Raw genomic sequence first — 21,052 nt, 5'->3', positions numbered from 1 at the left:
CTAGAGTCACACCACCACCAGCAGCACCAGAATGTACCTTGGGGGACTTTAAGAATGGGCAGAGGGAGGGGCTCTGCTTCCGGAGGGCTGACAGGGCACACAGGCAGGCCTGGGATTTCAAGGAAAGCTCAGCTTCTGTTTGCAGCGGAGCCTCATGAAAGCTGTTGACTGTAAGCCCAGGAAGCACCAGGCCGACGACTGGGCAAGGAAACCAGGGGAGGGGAAGAGGACGGAGACAGTCCATTTTCCATCCTTATAGCAAAACCCAGCAAGCGGCTTTACGAACTGCTCAAGAAAAAGGAGAGACCACAGATTTCAGAGGAACCAAAGGCAATGTTAGCCGCCCCCTCCCCGCCCAAGACACCAGTAATACTCATGGTCCATTAACATGGTTTATTATTCAATGCCAGAAGTGGGAAGGGTACATACAGTTACTGGCAGTGAACAGGGCTATAAGGAAGCAACCCCCCCCCCCCCCCCGACAACCCCGACAAGGGAAACCTTGAAAGAGCTGGTGCTTGATCCCCCGCAAAGGTTCTGAGGGTTGGTGACATGCAGAATCTTCCTCCAGAGGGGTGGGAGGGGACATCCGCCGCTTCGTCTCCCCACCAGGAGAAAGGAAAGAAAGAAACAACCCCCCCCCCAAGAAAAGGAAGGAAACCCTGGGAGCTCTGCTCAGGCCAGGAGGTTCAGCTTTGCATGCTCTCCTGGCATGGCAGAACTGTCATGGGTGCCCCCCCCAGCCACTGCTGGGCTGAGGCCCTCTTGCCTTGGGTGGAAAGGCCAGTGTTTGGAGCCCGAGAGGTCTTCTCTGTCTGCTCCTCTTTTTTCCCTTTGCATTCCCCTTCAGCACAGAGGTTGTGTTGGTGACTCAGACAAAAGGGCCCAAACCTTCCAGGTGTCCTCAGGTTTCTGGCCTCGCTTAGTGAGACAGGTGGAAGGAGAAGCAACAGCAGCCCCCTCTCTCTCTCTCTCTCTGGGTGTGCACTGGGGGGGGGGAGGAGGAGCGTTTTCCTTTTTGTTACCCTCCCTCCCCTGCCTGCAAGCCGGCTAGGTTTGACTTTTGCTGTGGGAAAAGGAGTTGTCTGCATCACCAGCTGGGGGATCATTTTGCCAAAACCTCAAAAGGTGGGGCAGCTTTGGATTCTAGAGGGTCTTCTCTGAAAGTTGAGCCAAGTCCTGCCTGGCCCACAGCCCCCTCCAGATTGGACATTCCGCCCCCCTCCAGCCGGGACCGCTAATCGCAGACTTGCGGAGAACTGCAAAATGCCTTGCTGGCTCTCAGGGTGGGTGGTGAGGGGGGAGTGCTATATCACAGGGACGGCCGGCGTGAGCAAGCCTGAGATCAGCCACCACGCAGGCCATAGGGAACAGGGATTGAAACCTTCCTGGGGAGGGGCATCCGCCCGTCCCCTCCTGCCCCGTTGCTCCAGGACAGGACTTGGGCACACACAAAGCCTGCAGGACAGGTGCCTGGTGGCATTTCAGAGGTCGCTGCTGGCACAGTCGCGGCAGAGGATCTCCTCATTCTCGGGGATGAAGCCTTTCCCCACCAGCGAGGTGGCGCAGCGGGAGCAGCTGAAGCAGTTGTGGTGCCAGTGTCGATCCTCGAAGGAGACGTATTTGCCCCCACCGAACCCTGCGGAAGAGAACCCTCAGAGGACGCCTGGGCAGAGCTGCCTCCTGGCTCCACCCCCGCCCCACCCCGTGGCAACCAGACAGCCCACCTTCCAGGGAGGCACCTTTGCCAGGCCAGCTAGTAGGAGGGGGGACCCCCCACTCACCCGTGATGGGTTTTGTGCACGCGCTGCACTTCTTGGCATAGAGGTTCCCAAAGCATTTCACGCAGTACGGCTGGTCATCCTGGGAGGTGAAGTGTTGCCCAGCCAGGGGCACCCTGCAGCTGGTGCAGACAAAGCACTCCTTGTGCCACGGCTCGTCCCGGTAGGTCACACCTCCCTTGGTCAGCGACTGTGGGCACAGTAGCAGTGTTGGTATTGGAAGCTCTGCACAGATTCCCTCTCCATAGGGCTGGCAAGCCCCTGGTGGGGGGGGGGGGGGTGCCCCCCCCCCCCCCCGGTCCTGTTGTGCACCACCGCTTGGAAGGGCAGCGGGATAAAAAAGGGGGGAAAGCCGCCTGGTGTACTTACTTCATGTTCATATAGGAAGTGACATAGCGTTTCCAGCCATTCCTAGAGCTACCGGAAACTATAGTTTCCTAGAACTACCCTTTGCCACTTCCTAAATTAACTTCCAGTAAGCTTATGAGACTGTATTTACTTTTAATTTTTGTCCTGTGAGCTTGTCCCCCCCCCCCCAGCAACCCTTCTGCCAATTACCAGGCAGTGCCAGGCAGTCCTGCTTTCTAGGGTTGCCAGCTCTGGGTGGGAAATACCTGGAGATTTGGGGGATGGAGCCTGGAGAGGGCAGGATATTTGGGGAGGGGAAGAACCTCACCAGGGTTCAATGCCATAGAGACCACCTTCCAAAGCAACTTTTCCTCCAGGGGAACTGATCTCTGTTGTCTGGAGGTCAATGGTAATAACAGGAGACCTCCGGGCCCCACCTGGAGGTCAGCGACCCTACTACACCCCACCTGAAGGTCTGTGGGAATTCCCTCACACACGCACCCCGCACTGACCTTCTTGCAGCGTGTGCAACGGGGGGCGAACTTGCTCTCATAGCAGGGGACGCAGTAGTAGTCCTGCTGGTCGGGGATGAAGGAGTGTGCCCCAATGGGCTGCTGGCAGCTGCTGCACAGGAAGCAATGCTCGTGCCACGTCTGCCCATTGTACTCCAGCTTCCGGGAGCCTGTGGCGAAGGAAGCACCAGGGATTAGAGCACCGCAGGGATGCGGTGGACTCCCCCTGAACCTGCCCACCTATCCCTTTCCAGCTGGCCAGCATCGTACCTGGCATGACTATCTGCTGGCAGGCCACACACTGGGAGGAGAACTCTCGGCAGTAGCAGTCGTTGCAGAGAAGCTCCTCCCCCTGGCAAGTGAAGGGCTCATCGGCCAGGGAGCGGTCGCAGCGGAAGCACCGGAAGCAGCCTTCGTGGTAGTGGCGGTCTTCGTAGTAGAGCTCCTGGGGGGGAAGAAAGAGAGGATTGAATGAAGAGGCTCCCCCACCCTGCCTGCTCTGGCAGCCAAAGTGCAGAGACTGAGCCACAGCCTACTCTACACTGTCGCATAGGACAAGGGGCCCCCCCCCCCCCGGGGCTCTCTTTAGTGGGCTACTGCAAGTCAGGGAGGCAAGCTAGGGTTGCCAACTTCAGGTTGGGAAATTCTTGGAGATTTGGGGGGTAAAGCCTGCAGAGGGCAGGGTTTGGGGAGAGGCCTCAGTGGTGCATAATGCCATAGAGTCCACCTTCCTTTTTTATTATTGAATTTATTTGTAGGTTTTTTATGTTACAAAAGCAAAAACAAAAATACAGTACATAACTCATTTTTTGGAGTTTACGTTAAACATTCTTTCCAAACCATTTGTTAACTCTATACCATCTTTTTTGAAAAGCTTTTCCATCTTTTCCTGAAAGTATCATATTCAATTTATCCATTTCTGCAAGTTCAGATATTGTAGTAACCAACTCTTCTCTAGTGGGTAATTTCTCTGCCTTCCAACACTGAGCAACAAGAATTCTGGCTGAGTCCACCTTCCAAAGCTGCCATTTTCTCCAGGGGAACTGATCCGTATGGTATGAATATCAGTCCAGAATGTGGTGACATGAGTCCCAGTGGGAACGCCATGGACAGCACATATACAACCTGTGCTGTGCCAGCTACACTGGTTACCAGTAGAATACCGAGTCAGGTTCAAGGTTTTGGTACTGACCTTTAAGGCCATGAGCAATCGGTGACCTATGTACCTGAGATCAGAACAACTTGCTGGTGATCCCTGGCCCTAGGGAGGTCCGGCTGACCGCGACTAGGGCCGGGGCCTTTTCAGTCCTGGCCCCGACCTGGTGGAACTCTCTGCCGAACCACATCAGGGCCCTGCGGGATCTGATGCAATTCGGCAGGGCCTGTAAGGCGAAGATGTTTAGTTGAGGGCAGCAACAGGTTTTTAGTTGAGGGCAACAATGGTTAAAACTGGCACCCTCTTTTTCTTCCTATGACCCCCACATGCCCTTCCCTGCCCTGCTGCACAGACAGCACTGTAGCCAGCAAAAGGGGTTTATATCGCCATCTGGACTGGTTAATTTATTGTGATAATTTTATGCTGATTGTATTTTAAACTACTTTTAAGGCTGTAAATCACCCAGAGCCTTCTTGCAGGGTGGGTAATTAATAAAGTTAATAAAATAAATAAATAAATATTTCTGGGAGATCTCCAGGCCCCACCTGGGGGGTGGCAACCTGATGCCCTCGGCAGAATGGCACCGCTCTCTCTTACTGCTAGCATGGGCACCAAGGAGCAATTCTGAAGAGGAGTGGCAGAGCGGGGGATAGGGAGGAAATCAGGCCTGTATCAGTGCAGAGCATCTTGCTAGGCAGAACAGGCCAGAACGAGAAACCTGCATCACTGGCACCCGTTGCCAAGCCTCAGGAGGGTGAGGAATGCAGCGCCGATGGCGGGCTGATCCATGGCAACCTTTTCGAGGTGGAAATGCTCTTGAGCCCCTGAGCAGCCCTGTTCTACCAGACCAAACTCCCAGCATGCCGTCCCCCAGAGTGGTCAGGCTGAGCATTCAGGAAGTGCACAAACAGCACCCTCCCTGGCTCCCTCCGTTGCCACGACTGGTCTTCAAAGATATACTGCCTTGGGCATGGAGGCTCCATTTAGCTGTTGTGGATAAGAAGAGCTGCTTTGCTGGACCAGAGAAGGTTCTCCCAGATTAGAGTCCACGCTCTTAATCACTACACCGAGCAGATGTGATCCCCCTGATGGTGGTGTTCGCTTAGAGATCTCCCTAGCAATGCCTGAATGCCTGATTTAACCCCTGAATGATCTGAATCCAGTACCCCCTTAAAGACCAACAAGTCTGTCCAGGGTATAAGCTTTCAAGCTCTCTGCCTCAGATCCAGCATAGTGTAGTGGTTCAGAGTGTCAGACTAGTATCTGGAAGATCCAGGTTCAGATCCCCACTCATGCTGTGGAAGCTCGCTGGGCCAGTCACAGTTTCTCCGCCTACCCTACTTCACAGGGTTGTTGTGAGGATAAAATGGAGGAGAGGAATTATATAAGCTGCTCTGAATCCCCACGGGGAAGAAAGGAGAGGTATAAATAACTTGTGGGCAATGATGACTCAGCAGCTGTGGGGCTGGGCTTACCCTGCAGTCATGCCCAATGAGCTCCTTGCACTCGTCACAGGTGTTGGCAAAGCGGGTGTCGTAGCAAGGGATGCAGAACGGCCCTTCTTCCACCTGGATGTACTTGCGCCCGTAGAGGGTCTCCTTGCAGCTTGCACAATCAAACCCCTCCGTCATGATGCCGGCCAAGATGCCGCCCGCCCACACGCCTTCTGGGGAGAAAAGGTAACATGGTCAGTGAGAGTTCCAAGCCACTGGGAAGACTGTGGACAGCCTGCAAGGGACAGAGGGGCTGGCATCTGGGACGTCCATCTCTCTCCAGAGAAACCGATTCTAAGCTAACAATGGTTTCTCCACACCCCACATTGCACAGAGATCATCTTTTGGAGGAGACTGAAACCCCATGAAAGACAAAAAATGGCAATTTGGAATGTTGCAAGGGGGGGGGGAATCACACAAGTGAAAAGCCTTTTCTCCCTTTGCCAGTTTTATGAAGAGCACCCTCCCCAGCCGCTCTTTGTCCCAGGAAAGCCTGGTCTCGGCTGGGTGCATCAGAAACTCCAAGGCAAGGCCAGTGCAACATACTGCAAGTCCAATGGAGGGGCAGACAGAGTGAGTGAGAGAGAGTGAGGGCACTCAGCTGAAAGAAAATGGGAGAGACTGGTGGGAACTGGAGGGGAGAAAGAGTGCAGAGCACAAGACCAGCTTCAAGGGCTCAGCCAACAGCTCTACTCGCCTCTCCCTCCCACCCATCTGTTGCATCTACATGAACACAAATGAAGCTGACTTGTACTGAATCAGACCCTTGGTCCATCAAGATCAGTGCAAGACCTTCCACAACCAATTTATGGGCCCTATATAATACATAAGGAGGGAAGCACTAGGTATTGCACAAGAACTAAGTATCGCACAAGTGGAACTACACTCCTGAACACGTGAAGCTGCCTTATACTGAATCAGACCCTTGGTCCACCCAAGTCAGTATTGCCTACTCAGACTGGCAGCAGCTCCAGGGTCCCATGCAGAGGTCCTTCACATCACCTACTGCCAGATCCTTTAACTGGAGATGCTGGGAATCAAACCTGGGACCTGCTGAGCCAAAATGCCTCTCCAATCCAACTTTGCTTAAATTGGAGGCCCTCAGTTGGGCCCTCTTTGAGCTGCACTTCCTCCGAACAGCACACAGACATGTTCTGTGACCTTCACTCTGATTGCCCAGGAATCCCAGCCAGGTGCTGCCCCCAAGAACTGGGATTCCCGCCACAGGTCAGGATGGGGAGAAGATCAGTCAACCTCCCTGCTGGGCAAGACTCCCCTTGTTCCTGCTCAGCAGCCGCGTGATGGGGCCTCTGCCTGGGGCTGGAAGGAGCTCTCTTCCCCGCCCCTCCCCCTGACCCAGCCGCTGCCTCTAGCATCTCCTTGTTCACTGTACTGCCAAGGCCTAAACTCCGTCTGGCTGATCAGGCAAAGAGCTTGCGGGACGTGCCCGGGCTAGCCTGCCAGAGACCTGCAAGGGCAAGCTGCGAGTCGGGTCAGCGGGAAATGGTGACGGTGCAGTCCTTTTAAAACAAAGCCAAAACGTGGGAGGGGAAAGAGGCAACTGCAATCCTTTGGTGTCGGAGGGTGAGTCAAACGCCAGTCTGGCTCTCACTAATACAACTGCCATGCCAAAGAGTCCGTGACGTACTTTGTGGTGCGACGGCAGCTGGAAGTGAGGCAGAGCAACGCACCTTGGGTCTGCCAGGCAGGGCGCTGAGCAATAGGCTGTACACGGGGTTGTCAGATTCCAGGTGGTAATAATCAACCACCAGTGGATATACAGTGTATGCAAGAATGCAAACCACCAAACAAAACTGCCTAGGTTGCTGTCTCCATGACTGCATTTTGAATATGTATACATGATCTATTTTATACAGTATGGAATTTGTTTATAAGCATCAATATGTATTCACAGCTCCACCATTAAGACCATGGCCTGAAGAAGTCAGAGGAAACAAACAGCAACCTAGGCCGCTTCTTTTGTGACTATGTGACAAAAGATTGTAATCGAAAATATTAATTCATTTTAAAGACACTATTTGTTGTCTAGTACTTTTGTACAGTTTTGTTTGTGGTCTGCAAACTTCCAGGTGGTGGCTGGAGATCTCCTGGAATTACAACTCATCTCCAGGCTACAGAGATCAGGGCTGCTTTGGAGAGTGGACTCTTATGGCATTGTACCCTGCTGAGGTCCCACCCCCAAATCTCCAGGACTTTCCCAACTCAGAGCTGGCAACCCTAACTGTACAGCCCCTCCCTTGATGGGGACCTCCCCCACCCCAATTGCCTGCTTTATGTTACAGAAAATACATATATACACAAATACCTGGCAATGAACTTTACAGTGCAGGTGGGGGAGTATGTCAGTAGATGTGAACAACATATGCTTCTAGTGCAACTACTTCTGAAAACCTAGGGATGCCAACCTTCAGGTGCTGCCTGGAGATCACCCAGTATTTCGACAGACTCCCAGATGACAGAGATCAATTCCCTTGGAGATTAGGGCTGCTTTGGAGGATGGACTCTTATGGCATTGTATCCCACTGAGGTCGCTCCTCTCCTCAAGCCCCACCCTCTCCAGGCTCCACCCCTCAAGATACTTCCTTAACCTAGGGCTCGCAACCTTGGTCATCCCCCAGAGCCAGAAGCTGTTTTCAGAGGAGGACAGGAGGAAACAACTCCCCGGACACACAGAAAAGGCATTCCCCTGCAACACTCACATCAAGCAAACCCAACCAAGAAACCAACTGGTCTTGGCTTTGGGACTTGGAAAAGGCCTACCGCTTTTCTTTGGCACTGCTAAATGCACACTGGGGCACGTGACACATGATGTCCCAGGTTCATGCCCAGTTAAGGTCAAGAGCAAACTTCCTTCCAGCAGCTCCCACCACCAGAAAAGCATGGTCCATTGGGAAGTAAATTATGGAAAATTGGCTCTTTAGCAGGAGAGGCTAGTAGAAAACAACACAGCCACCCCACAATGCTCTTTGCGTATGGGACATGGGTGTGCTGTGGTCCTGATGGCCAGGCTTAAACCAGAGGATGACTTGTTGTGGGTTTCTCATGTCCTTGTGCATAATCTATGTACAGCTGGGGGGGTGACTGTCCCAAGGAAAGTGGGGATAATACACCAACCGCTGGGGGTGGACAAGGAGTTCTTGCATACAGCTGGGCCGGGGGGGGGGGCATATAACTTGCGGGTCTGACCAACAGGCAGAAACAGAGCAGGCAGTTTAAGATCTCCCCAGCCTTTGCTGAATGACAGTCTCTACACTGAATACCTGAAGCTGCCTGACCCTTGGCCCGTCAAGTTCAGTATCATCTACTCAGTCTGGCAGTGGCTCTCCAGGGTCTCAGGTCTCGCCTACTACCTGATCCCTTTAACCTGAGATACCGGGGTTGAACCTGGGACCTCCTGCATTCCAAGCAGATGCTCTACCCCTGAGCCACAGCCCTTCTCTCCAAAGGTCTCCCCTTGTGTCAAGTAAAGAACCATTAGCTGAGGAAATGAGAATCAGATCCGGCCCTTCCTGGGAACCATTTCTGAAAACACTCCTCAGGTCAACAGGGCTTGGGACTGGATGTAGATCGAGTTGTGTGTATGAGTGGGAGCTGGTGTGCTGCAATTGTGCAATCACACACACAATGGTGTGAAAAATAAGGCAGCTTGCTGGCGCAAGAAAGGGCCATTGCTCTCCATGTCTGCACAAAGGCGAAAGGGAACTCTTTTTTCCCCAAATTTGGTCAAAACAGTTGCTCTCTCGCTTACGGCTCTTTGTTTGGAGAACTGCTTCTCCGGAGGGAGCCTTTCCAAGGGGGGAGGGACGTGGATCAGGTATCACAGAGAGCGAAAGCGCTTGTGGCTTCTGGGGGGCTAGAGGCGCCTTTTGTACTTGGACTCTGTCCAGCTGACACCACGGCAAGCAAGAGGTCAAGGGAGGCCATGCGGTGGGGGGGGGGGGGGGGGAGAGGAGAGAATCCTGGTGCATTTAATCTGGAAGAGAACTGGAGTTCCCTCTCCAGCACGCTTCATGATTTGGGAATGTTTCCTACCCACCAAAAGGGATGCTTCTCAGGTTACTGTGCCCCACTGTGGGCTGAGAAATCCAGACCATCTGTTTCGCAAGGGGCAGGCAGACACACCCCCTTTTAAGAGGCAGCACAGACCAGAGCGGGTCCTGCAGCCAACAAAGGGAGCACTTCCTCCTCCCCCTCCTCAGAGTAAAACTAGATGGCATTTCCAGCTGTACAGCTGAGATGTTCCAGTCCTGGAGAGAGAGCTGGGCAGGCTCCATCTGCTATCAATTACGCTCCCAGGGCAAGCTTGAGCCAACTGCAAATCCCTCTGTACCACTGCAAACATTTCCCTGTGGGAATCGGAGACCCTTGCTTCTTGCCAAGTTCTTTCTCCAAGACCCATGCGAGGTGGGGGTGGGGGTGGAGAGCAGTTCATACTTTTAGGCCTTCATTATGCCTTCATAAGTGATCCGTGAAGCTGTTCTGAACGCAGCCGCTCTTCTTGAAGAGCTGCTCCCCTGGCAAACACAGACTTTGACCCCCTCGGTTGGCCCAAGTCAAAACATTCAGTTCCTCTGGGAAATCAGTAAAGACTCCAAAAAGGTGCCTGGGAGTCCAGGCTCCAGAAGATTAGCAGGAGACATGCTCTTGTCTGCAAAGACAACCCCCCCTCCCTAGGCAAGATTTGAGAGGGCAAAGGCCTGAGGGAGAAGGCCAGCAATCTGAGTTCTGCCAGAGACTGCCTCTTCTTCAGCAGACTGCAGGACAATGCACTCTGCTCTACTTAAAGAAGGAGCCACTCCACAGACACGTCACGTCTGGTAAACCAAGGCAGATCTGGGGTTGCAACAGACCTTCAGAGGAGAAAGGCACTTAGCACAGTCCAGACAGCTGGCCCCAATCCACACGCCACATCCGCAAACAACTGATGTTTGGCCAAGGAGAATCTGCCTTGGGGGGGAGGGGGTGTTGTACCCAAGACATTCAAAGTTCCCAACTTTGGGACCGTCAGCTGAAATGGAATCCTTGGGCCTTTTTCCATTCTTCACCCCCTACCCTGACCACCGGGCACTGAGAATCTCAAGACACAAGACTGAAATCAGTACCGAATTAATGCAGTGGGGTGGGGTTTGGTGGAGAGGGCCTTCTTGGGCCGGGCACTGCAAACAGAAGCTGTAGCAGCGGTAGCACTCCATCAGCAGGGCCAGTTCCAGTTTTGGGGGGCCTGGCATGCCCCCACCTGCCTGGGCGTCCTTCTTCTACCACTCATGCTCAGTTACCTGCGCACCCTTTCCCTGACCGCACCAGCCCTATAAGCAGCAGGGAAGAAGATGGAGGAAGAGGAAATGGGAGAGGAAGAAGAAGAAGAAGAGTTTTTTTCAGTACCCAAAGGAGTCTCAAAGTGGCTTACAATCACCTTCCCTTCCTCTCCCCACAACAGACACCCTGTGAGGTAGGTGGGGCTGAGAGGACTATGACTGACCCAAGGTCGCCCAGCTGGCTGCATGTGGAGAAGTGGGGAATCAAACCCCGTTCTCCAGATTAGAGTCTGCCGCTCCTAACCACTACACCACACTGCAGTAGGATGCATGCTGCAGCACAACAAGCAGGGAGCACAAGAGCCCGTGAAGACCCTGCTACACAGGCATGGAGCAACAAGCTTGCTGAAACCACCTGCAAGCCTGCATTCTTTTTCAAGGGGCCAGAAATATTAGAACAGGGTCAAAAACATACCCACTGGGTCAAACCCAGTCCCCTTCCTTCCCTGAAAGCCCCAGCGGCAGCCACAGCCGTTCTGCTTGCTTCAGTGAAAGCAACCCACATAAATATTAGTGACATCTCCTGCTGCCTGCCATATGCACAAGTGGCAAGGTGCCGTTAAGTCAGGTGTTTTGCTGCACATCAATCTGTTGGGCACAACTGCCACCCACTAGCTTTTTCTGGCCGAGCCAAGTTAAGGCAAGCTGGCAACTGTCTTCAAGTGGTAGCGTGACAGAAATGGGTGTTCAGTTTGCTGGCCATCTGCCATCTTCCCACTGCCTCTCTTAAACCGCTTTCACACATGTTGGATAATGCACTTTCAATATACTTTCCATGCACTTTAGCGATTGCTGGATTTTTCTGTTTTGTACTTTCAGGGCACTTTAGTGCTTGTTTGCAAGCAGATTTTTCCTGTTTCGCACAGGAAAGTCCAGCCAGAAGTGATTGTTAAAGTGCACTAAAAGTGCATTATGCAATGTGTGTGAAAGCAGCTCAAGAGAGGCAGTAGTTGGATGGTGGGCAGCTAGCAAACAGAATACTCATTTTGGTCGCACTACCTTTGAATGCACTTTTAAGGCACTTTAGTGATTTTCTGCAACTGGATTTTCCCGTTTTACACTTTCAGGGCACTTTAGCGCTTGTTTACAAGTAGATCATCTTGTTTCCACACAGGAAAATCCAGTTGCAAAAATCATTAAAGTGCATTGAAAGTGCATTATCCAATGTGTGTGAAAGCAGCTAATGGGAGGCAGTTATGAAGATGGTGGGCAGCTAGCAAACTGAACACCCCTTTTGGCTGTACTACCTTTGAATGCACTTCAGCAATTTTTTGCAATTTTCCTGTCTCACACAAGAAAATCCACTTGTAATCACTAAAGGGCACTGACAGTGCATTCTCCAGTGTCTGTGAAAGCACACATCAGGTCCCCTCTCTTGCAACTAGGTGCAGTAAGGCATAATCAGTTACAGCAGTAAATTGCCTTTGCTTTTGCACACCATGCACAGGCAGTTAGTTCTTTGTGCACCTCTCACAAGTGAGGGGGGGGGTGGAGGCTCCGTTCCTGCCTTCCCAGAATGCTCAAGGACAGTCTGGCAACAAACAGACATTTGAAAGGGAGCCACGCGCCTGATATTTTGGTCCCCATCTCGCTGGAAGTCCTGACCTTCACCGCTCCCTCATCCTTCCCAGCTATCAAGAGGCTCTTGTCCAAATAGAAAGACTCCACAAGTTTGGGATTCAGTTGGAGTCGAAACCAGATTAGTCCTGAGTGCTGACAAGTCAGTGAGTCATCCAGGGTTTTCTTGGAGATCCTCTGGCACCCCTCCAAGATGGAGACAGAAGTGTCGGTGGCAGTTTGAGCCCGAGGTCCCCTTTGGGCCACCTGCTGCCCTGCCAGTGAGTTCCTTGTTGAAGGCTGCCTGTCTCCATGGCTCCAAAACAGCTGCAATTTTGCTCTCCGCTGTGCCATGGTTCAAAAAGACACCCGCCATCCCGGGCAGCTCAGACACAAACCTCAGACAGTTTTCCGAGTCTCAGTAACAAAGCATTTTTCCAGGATGAGGTAAGCTGCTCTGGTTGCCAGAACCTCGCTCTCCACGAGGATTGCTTAAGATCCCAGGTGGGTCTGAGCACAAGAGGCACAGTGGTGTGCAAAAAGCAGGCAGCTGTGCAAAGCAGCCATCACTGAATTCTGTGCAAAGCCAGCACCAGTGGGTCCCCTGTCTAAGTCGATGGGACAGCCCCGGAGGCCTTGCTTGTGGCAGGATGAAGGGCAACTATCAAGTGGAAGGGAGGGGAGGACAAGAAGGTGAAACCCTGAACAATGCAAAGTTGTCTCTGCAAGCTGAAACATACACACGGGAAGCTGCCTTATACTGAATCAGAACCTCGGTTAGAGCTGCCAAACTCCAGGTGGGGTCTGGACATCTCCCACTTTTACAGCTGCTCTCCAGGCAGCAGAGATATAAGAACATAAGAACATAAGAGACGCCAATGTTGGATCAGGCCAAAGGCCCATCCAGTCCAACACTCTGTATCACACAGTGGCCAGAAATACCAGGTGCCATCAGGAGGTCCACCAGTGGGGCCAGGACATTAGAAGCCCTCCCACTGTTGACCCCCCCCCGAGCACCAAGAAGACAGAGCATCACTTGCCCCAGAGTCCCTATCTATACCTTGTGGCTAATAGCCACTGATGGACCTCTGCTCCATATGCTTATCTAATTCCCTTTTGAAGCCGTCCATGCTTGGAGCCGCCACCACTTCCTGTGGCAGTGAATTCCATGTGTTAAACACTCTTTGGGTGAAGAAGTACTTCCTTTTATCCGTTCTAACCCGACCGCTCAGCAATTTCACTGAGTGCCCACGGGTTCTTGTATTGTGAGAAAGGGAGAAAAGTACTTCTTTCTCTACCTGCTCTATCCTACGCATAATCTTATAAACCTCAATCATGTCACCCCTCAGTTGTCGTTTCTCCAAGCTAAAGAGCCCTAAGCGCTTTAACTTTTCCTCATAGGGAAAGTATTCCAACCCTTTAGCATTCGAGTTGCCCTTTTCTGCACTTTTTCCAAAGCTATAATATTCTTCTTAAGGTGTGGTGACCAGAACTGCACACAGTATTCCAAATGAGGTTGCACCATTGATTTATCACTGGTTTTCACCACCCTGAACAACTTCGTATCATCCGCAAATTTAGCCACTTCACTGCTTACTCCCAACTCCAAATCATTAATGAACAAGTTAAAAAGCAGTGGACCAAGTACTGATCCCTGTGGTACCCCACTGCTTACACCCCTCCACTGGGAGAACTGCCCATTTATACTCACTCTCTGTTTTCTATTAATTAGCCAGTTTTTGATCCATAAAAGGACTTGTCCTTTTATCCCATGATTTTTGAGCTTACTTATGAGCCTTTGATGAGGAACTTTATCAAAAGCTTTCTGGAAGTCAAGGTAAATAATATCTATTGGATCCCCCTTGTCCACATGTTTGTTCACCCCCTCAAAGAACACTAATAGGTTAGTGAGACAAGATCTTCCCTTACAGAACCCATGTTGAGTCTGCCTCAATAGGTTTTGTTCATCTATGTGCCTACTAATTCTTTCCTTAATAATGGTTTCCACCAATTTACCCGGTATCGACGTCAGACTGACTGGCCTGTAATTTCCCGGATCTCCTCTGGAACCCTTTTTAAAGATGGGAGTGACATTAGCTACCTTCCAGTCCTCAGGAATGGAGGCAGATTTTAAGGAAAGATGACATGTTTTTGTCAGGAGATCCACAAGTTCACATTTGAGTTCTTTCAGAACTCTCGGATGTATGCCATCTGGGCCTGGTGATTTATGTTTTTAAGTTGTCTATCTGTTTTAGGACCTCCTCTCTCGTCACCTCAATCTGACTCAGGTCTTTCAACACCCCTCCCAAACTCAGCGGTTCTGGAGTGGGCAAGCATTTCTCATCTTCCACAGTGAAGACGGAGGCAAAAAATGCATTTAGCTTCTCAGCCATTTCCCTATCATCCTTCAGTACTACTTTTACCCCTTGGTCATCCAAGGGCCCCACTGCCAATGTTCCCTCTAAGCTGTGGAGTCTTGTGAGCAAAAATTCTACTTGGTGAGCTACCGGCATTAAAGTTGTGAGCGAGCGATTTGCCTACTGCATAAATCAGTTTGCTCTGGAGCCCTCCTTCCTGAGCGAAGACAAAAATGTGTGAGCCAGAGGCTAAAAAACTGTGAGCTGGCTCACACTAACTCAGCTTAGAGGGAACACTGCCCACTGCCTCCCTGGCTCAGTCCCCCTGGAGAAAATGGCTGCTTTGGAGGGTGGACTCTATAGCATTATGCCCACTGAGGCTGCTCCCCTCCTCAAACCCTGCTCTCCTTAGGCTCCACCCCCCAAATTTCCAGGTATTACCCAACCCAGGGCTGGCAACCCTACCCTCAATCAGCCTTGCCTACTCAGACAGGTTCCCCCAGGTATCCGGCAGAGGTCTTTCACATCACCTACTGCCTGGTCCATTTCCACCCCAGAGATGCCAAGGATAGCAGCAGGGACCTTCTGCATGCAAAGCAGAGGCTCTTCCACTGGGCCCAAGACTGCCACTCTTGGTGGGGCATGAAGGCAGATGTCACAGCTTGGAAAAGAATGGGAAGGCACCTCATGCCAGCAGGCAGAAAGGACAGCCTGTAACATGTGCAAGACATGGAGATGGAGGCCAGCTGCCCGGGGCATTTGGGACACCCGTGTGACTGGACACAAAGGGGACCCCTATTCTGCAGCTTGTATTTTTAGTCTGGAGATGCCGAACATTCACCAAGAGCAGAGACCTTGAGGCCACAGCTGCTCTTGTATCACACACAAAATGAAAGCTGCAAGATGGGTCAGTTATGCCAGAGAAACGGGATGCCTGCAGAAGGTAACCTTTTTGCAGGCATCCTTTAAAGGGCTGCTTCATTGGACCAAGTGCCCATAGGAGAAACAGTTTAAGGCTTGCTGCACACAGAGAGCGGTTTTCAGTTCACATCACACCACGTACAAGTTCTCCAAGGACACACTGAAAAGAGGAAATGTACAGAGCTAACTGGCTACTTGCGAGTAGTTCTGCATGGGAAGGGGGCATGGCTATGTGGTTAGAGTATCTGTTTGAAATGCAGAAGGTCCCAGGTTCAAACCCTGATATCTCCAGTTAAAGGATCAGTTAGTAGGCGTTATGAAAGGCCTTTCCCTGAGACCCTGGAGAGACACTGCCAGTCTTAGACAAAACTGACCCCTGGTCTGATTCAGTATAAGGCAACCCCTTCCCAAGTACAGTGCCATCTTCTGCATGCCCTTAGAGGTCTCCTGGCAAGTGGCAAGGATTCTGCCTGTGGAGCTCAGAACTACTCAGGGCCAGAGGAAGCCCAGGGCATAGCCCTCCTTCAGCCACTGCTGGTGGAAGGTGCCATCAAGTCGCAGCCAACTTATGGTAACTCTGTAGGGTTGGGTTGGGACTTGGAGGCACTGATTTGAGGAATCTGATGCATGAACTTTACACCTCACCTGTGTCAATCCCCACAAGTTCATACCAGTAAATTGTTCCCAACATTCTGCAAAAGTGTTCAGGGCAGAAAATTATGCATTGCACAATGTATTTTGTGTGCTTAAGAGCCCGCATGTTCTTGCCCATGATCTCTGATCAGCTGAGGGACTCTCTTGTGGGAACGATCTGCCTGATCTCAGGAGCATTTAGTGGGGATTGATGTGAGGGCTTTCCTGGTAGCTTTTGAGGAACATCCCAGGGATCTTCCTTGTGGCCCTTCATCACAACACTTTCAACAGCTATTAAAAAACTCATTTATTCTTGAAGGCCTTTAAGTTCAACTGAGCTTTTTACACATTTTCAATGAGCTGGTTTTACTTGCTGTAGTCAGCTTTACAGTGATTTCTCTTGTTTATAGTATTTTTTATAATTGTGTTGTAGCAGACTAAATAAACTAGTCCAAGCTCAGATGCTAACCAGGGTTGGCCATGGTCTGTACTTGGATGGGAGCAGGGGTCATTTCGTAGAAAAAGAGGTGCAGGAGCTCATTAGCATAACTCATTAGCATATACCAAACCCCTGCCATCACCGGAAGTGTGTCAGAAGGCAACACCCACCGCTCAGGCTCCACTGGACTGTTTTGGATTGCTAGCTATTGGGCAGGGGGACGTGCAGATCTGTCCTCGCAGAGGAGGGAGAGCTTGTACCTGAATAAAACTTGGTCTTAAAGGTGCCACTGGATTGTTTTAAACCGGGGTGGCAGTGGGAGCTCTGCAACTTACCTGGCTGCTTCTTGCTCTGACTGAGGGCTACTGGGAGCAGGGGGTGGGGTTTGCTGCATGTGCCCACCCCCTGGACTCTTTACTGCCGGAGTTCCGCTCCTGTGTGCTCCTGCAGGAAATGACCCCTGGATGGGAGACCAACAAGGCTTGCTATGCAGAGGAAGGCAATGGCAAACCACATCTGTTCTTCTCTTGCCTTGAACACCCCATGAGGTGGAACTTTATGAGTTCGCTATAAATAGGTTGCAACTTTACAGCATGTAATTATTATTAATTATGACTGCACAGTAGCAGATTTATTTCTTAGCCATTTTGAGCATGCTGTCCACAAGAAAGTAGCCCAGAAATTATGCAAACGGAGAAGGGCTGTGGCTCAGTGGAAAAGCTTCTGATTTGACATGCAGAACATCCCAGGTTCAATCCCTGGCATCTCCAGTGAAAAAGATCAAGCCACAGGTAATGTGGAAGACCTTTGCCTGTGACGTTGGCAAGCTACTGCTAGTCTGAGTAGAAAATCCTGATGTTGATTAATCAAAGACTTGTTCCTGATACCCTGGCAAGCTGCTGCCAGTCTAACTTGACAATACTGACTTGGATAGACCAATTTAATATAAGGCAGCTTCATGTGTTCAAACAAACAAAGAAATGTCCCATGCACCAGCAGAACCCAAAGGAGATAGCTATTGCCTATAAGTGACAACCAAACTGTTAAGCCCCCTGGAACTCAGGCTCTCACATTCAACCCCCTATGACTGCAAAAGAGCACTCCACATTTCCAAAAGAGAGGCACCATTGCCTAAAGGCACATCACGTGGTGGTCCCCTTCACTCTCTCTCACACACACTCTCTCTCTCTCTCTCACACACACACACACACACTTCATTACAGCACAAAAGCTTCCTGCCAACTCTTGCTGGTTCTGAAGGTCATCAGTGTTGACTTGCTTGTCTTACAGCCTTTGAGAGCCATAATGTGATGTCCAAGAATTTGGCAATGTTTCCCTTCCTTCAAAGGGCAACAGGGTGATTTGTTCCCAAAAGGGTACCCTCAAAATAGGTTATTCCTCATGCAATTTTTTGTTTTGTTTATCTTTAGTGACACAGCAGCAAAAGGATAGAATATCCAGGCCTAGTGCCACAGCTTGCTGCTATATAGTTGAGGGCGGCCTTTTAAAACACATATATGCTCATTCCAGAAGCGGTCTTTCCAGCTTCACCAAATTGAGAGTCAGATCAGATTAGCTGCTAGCCCAAAGAGAGTGGCTAGTCAGCAGCAACTGGCCAGGATCTCTGCAAAAACCCAGCAGCAAGTCCTTAAGCAAAGGAAAAGGCAACAATCAGAATCCACATTCATAGGCAGTCAACCTCCTGAATCCCAGTGCCAGGAGGTGACATGAGGCCTCCATGCCCTGTTGTTGGACCTCCAGAAGAACTGGTTGGCCCCTGTGTGAGACAGGATGCTGGACTAGATGGACCACTGGTCTGATCCAGCAAGACTCTTATGTTCTTATCATGGAGTATCAACTCTATCTGGGGCCACATTTCAGAGCAGATTAGCAGGGCCTGTGGTGGGCAAGGAAGGTTTGAGTTTATGGCCCCGTTACTTCAAAGATGCTCTCTCCCTGTCAAGTCTCTTCTGCCTGCCCTCTCAAAGGACAAAGCCAGAATGTAAGTTATTTATTTTATTTTACTACATTTATAGACATGAAGCTGCCTTATACTGAACCAGACCTTTGATCCATCAAAGTCAGTATTGTCTGCACAGACTGGCAGCAGCTCTCCAGGGTCTCGGGCAGAGGTCTTCCCACCTGATCCTTTTAGCGGGAGATTGCAGCTGGGCCCTTCTCCATGCCAAGCAGATGCTCTACCTCTGAGCCACAGCTCCTCTCCCCACCTTACTCCCCAATGGGGAACCAAAATGCATCATGTCATTCTCCTCTCCTCCATTTTACATTACCAAAGGAGGCCCGAAGTTCCAGATTGCCCAGGATTCTGTTTGTAGTGATTTGACCATTCAGCTGCTCTTCATCCAATACAGTGATCACCCATCACTCACCACAGAATCTGTGCCAAAGGATATCCTTCTTTCTAAGCTGGAGGGCTCCCCAGAAGCCTGTCAAGGGTCCCGTGTGTAGGAAGGGGATCTTAATGGGAGGAAGTTAAAATTCATTGTTGCAGACCCCTGACCAATGTTCCCTCTAAGCTGTGGAGTCTTGTGAGCAAAAATTCAACTTTGTGAGCTACTGGCATTAAAGTCGTGAGCGAGCAATTTGCCTGCTGCATAAATCAGTTTGCTCTGGAGCCCTCCTTCCTGAGCTGAGGCAAAAATGTGTGAGCCAGAGGCCAAAAAACTGTGAGCTGGCTCACATTAACTCAGCTTAGAGGGAACACTGCCCCTGACACAAAGACAGACTTCCTTGTGATACACCATCAGAGGCCTGACCTCTACCAGACAGACAAGAGGAAGTCCCTCCTCCTCCTCCTCTGCACAGCTGGCAGGAGCAGATGCTGCACACAGAATGACTCCCCACCCCCAGCTCTTTCCGGAAGCTGTGGAAAGAGGCCTGACAAAAAAACAGGGGCAGACTTCTTTTCCGGTCACAAGTCACCCAGCTGCCCCTCTAAAAAGCTAAAATAGCCCTTGAAAAAGCAAATCAAAGGAAGTGCTGTCAATTTAACACATCTGCAGACTCTGGAAACTTGTTATTCAGATGAAAGGTGACTTTTTTAAAAATGTGTGTGTGTGTGTGTATGATGCCTAAGAAAATATTAACAGGGTTCTTTTAAGAGTCCAGAGAGAAACGTCTCTGGAACAGCAAAAACAAACAAATTAAGAATACTATCTAGAGCCCATTTCATTGAAATTTAGAGCTACATCCATTCAGAGCACATTTCAGTATCTTTGGTTTGGAAACCAAACAGAGTAAGAAGTTGCATACTGGTTGCAGGTATGGATTAATGAATACCAAAAATTAATGGGGAGCTCGAACGGCTATGTTGACTTCACATCTATTTGCCACAAATGTCCTTCAAGGTCTCTCTCACTGGCTTGCCTTCAGAGAGAAGCGACTTCCCAGCTTTGTAGCTCCCACACAATAAACACACACTAGGGGGAAGTATGATGCCATTTCACAACATATAAAACATTAATGCGCAGGTATAAGCCCAGCCCTGACCCAATGGCCCAGACTAGCCCGATCTTGTCAGATCTTGGAAGCTAAGCAGGATTGTCCCTGGTCAGTGTTTAGAAAGGAGACCATCAAGGAATACCAGGGTTGAGGCGTGGAGGCAGGCCATGGCAAACCACCTTGAAAAAACTCCATGGGGTCGCCATATGTCAACTGGGACTTGGTGTCAAATAAATAAGTAAATCCAGGTGAATATGCACAAATACTCTAAGAAACACTTAATCAACAAGGGCCTCACAGTGGGTTGGAAATAGTCAATGGCAGATTCAGCCCACATTTCAGTCTTCCAAAGGGAGCCCATAGAGGGTAGAAGCTTCTGCCCCACCCATCCACCAAAAGGAGAAAATGCAAAGCTGGGGATCAGAGAAGTTTGCAAAATCTTGTCTCGCAAACCTAGCAACTCCTCTGCGAGGGAATTTCATGGAGAGGCAGGGCTCACCCTAACAGAAGGGAGGGAGAAGCAGCTTGCCCCAGGGTGCAAATGTTGGGGTACGATGAAAGCACAACCAGCTGCCAAGTTTAGTTTATGATTATCTTTTCCCCTGCCCTGCGGAAGGCAGCCGGCTTCTTCTGTCCCAAGCACCACAACGCCAAGGGGAGAGAAAAGAGTCAAGCCAGGGCTCAGGCTTGCGGTCTCCTTCTTTCCTAATGGCAGGCCTGATTCACCCGCGCTGGAGCAAGAGGGGGGCAGAAAGACTGTCCGAAGAAAGTCACTTTCTGGACCGCTCCCTTAAAAGCAGCCCTGCAAGCACAGAAGCGCCGGCTCTCTCTCTCTCTGCTTCGCCGGTTCTCTTCTTTTAAGGCAAAGGAACGTTCAAAGCTGGAATCTACCAACACCCTTGGTTTGAAGGGGAGGCAGCCCCTCTTCCTCACTAGACTGACTGCTAAGCACAGCGCCTTAGACGACCATTTGGGTCCATTTCCCAGCAAAGGCTGAATTTAACTAAGAGGTGCATTCACACGTGCGTTGGGGGGGGGGGGCGCGTTTGTCGCAGCG

At 50.8% G+C, this 21,052-nt stretch overlaps 1 protein-coding gene across 2 annotated transcripts in view; it reads right to left on the bottom strand.

The window, feature by feature from the left end:
* Nucleotides 1-503: 503 nt before the first annotated feature.
* Nucleotides 504-21,052, bottom strand: part of FHL3 (four and a half LIM domains 3) — a 21,060-nt gene continuing 511 nt past the window's right edge. The window contains exons 2-6 of one of the 2 annotated variants that reach the window (XM_015410883.1): nucleotides 5,273-5,463; nucleotides 2,912-3,086; nucleotides 2,642-2,811; nucleotides 1,785-1,971; nucleotides 504-1,639 (exon numbers count right to left, since the gene is read on the bottom strand). In XM_015410883.1, the coding sequence (XP_015266369.1) occupies nucleotides 1,485-1,639; nucleotides 1,785-1,971; nucleotides 2,642-2,811; nucleotides 2,912-3,086; nucleotides 5,273-5,428 (843 nt within the window). In that variant the 5' untranslated portion in view covers nucleotides 5,429-5,463 and the 3' untranslated portion in view covers nucleotides 504-1,484. The remainder of the gene's footprint in view (nucleotides 1,640-1,784; nucleotides 1,972-2,641; nucleotides 2,812-2,911; nucleotides 3,087-5,272; nucleotides 5,464-21,052) is intronic. The other variant, XM_015410884.1, reaches the window with a different exon arrangement.

Source organism: Gekko japonicus, unplaced genomic scaffold (assembly GCF_001447785.1).
Source record: "Gekko japonicus isolate JY-2015 unplaced genomic scaffold, Gekko_japonicus_V1.1 scaffold99, whole genome shotgun sequence".
Taxonomy (NCBI): Eukaryota; Metazoa; Chordata; class Lepidosauria; order Squamata; family Gekkonidae; genus Gekko; species Gekko japonicus.
This window is presented reverse-complemented; position numbering and strand designations above follow the sequence as displayed.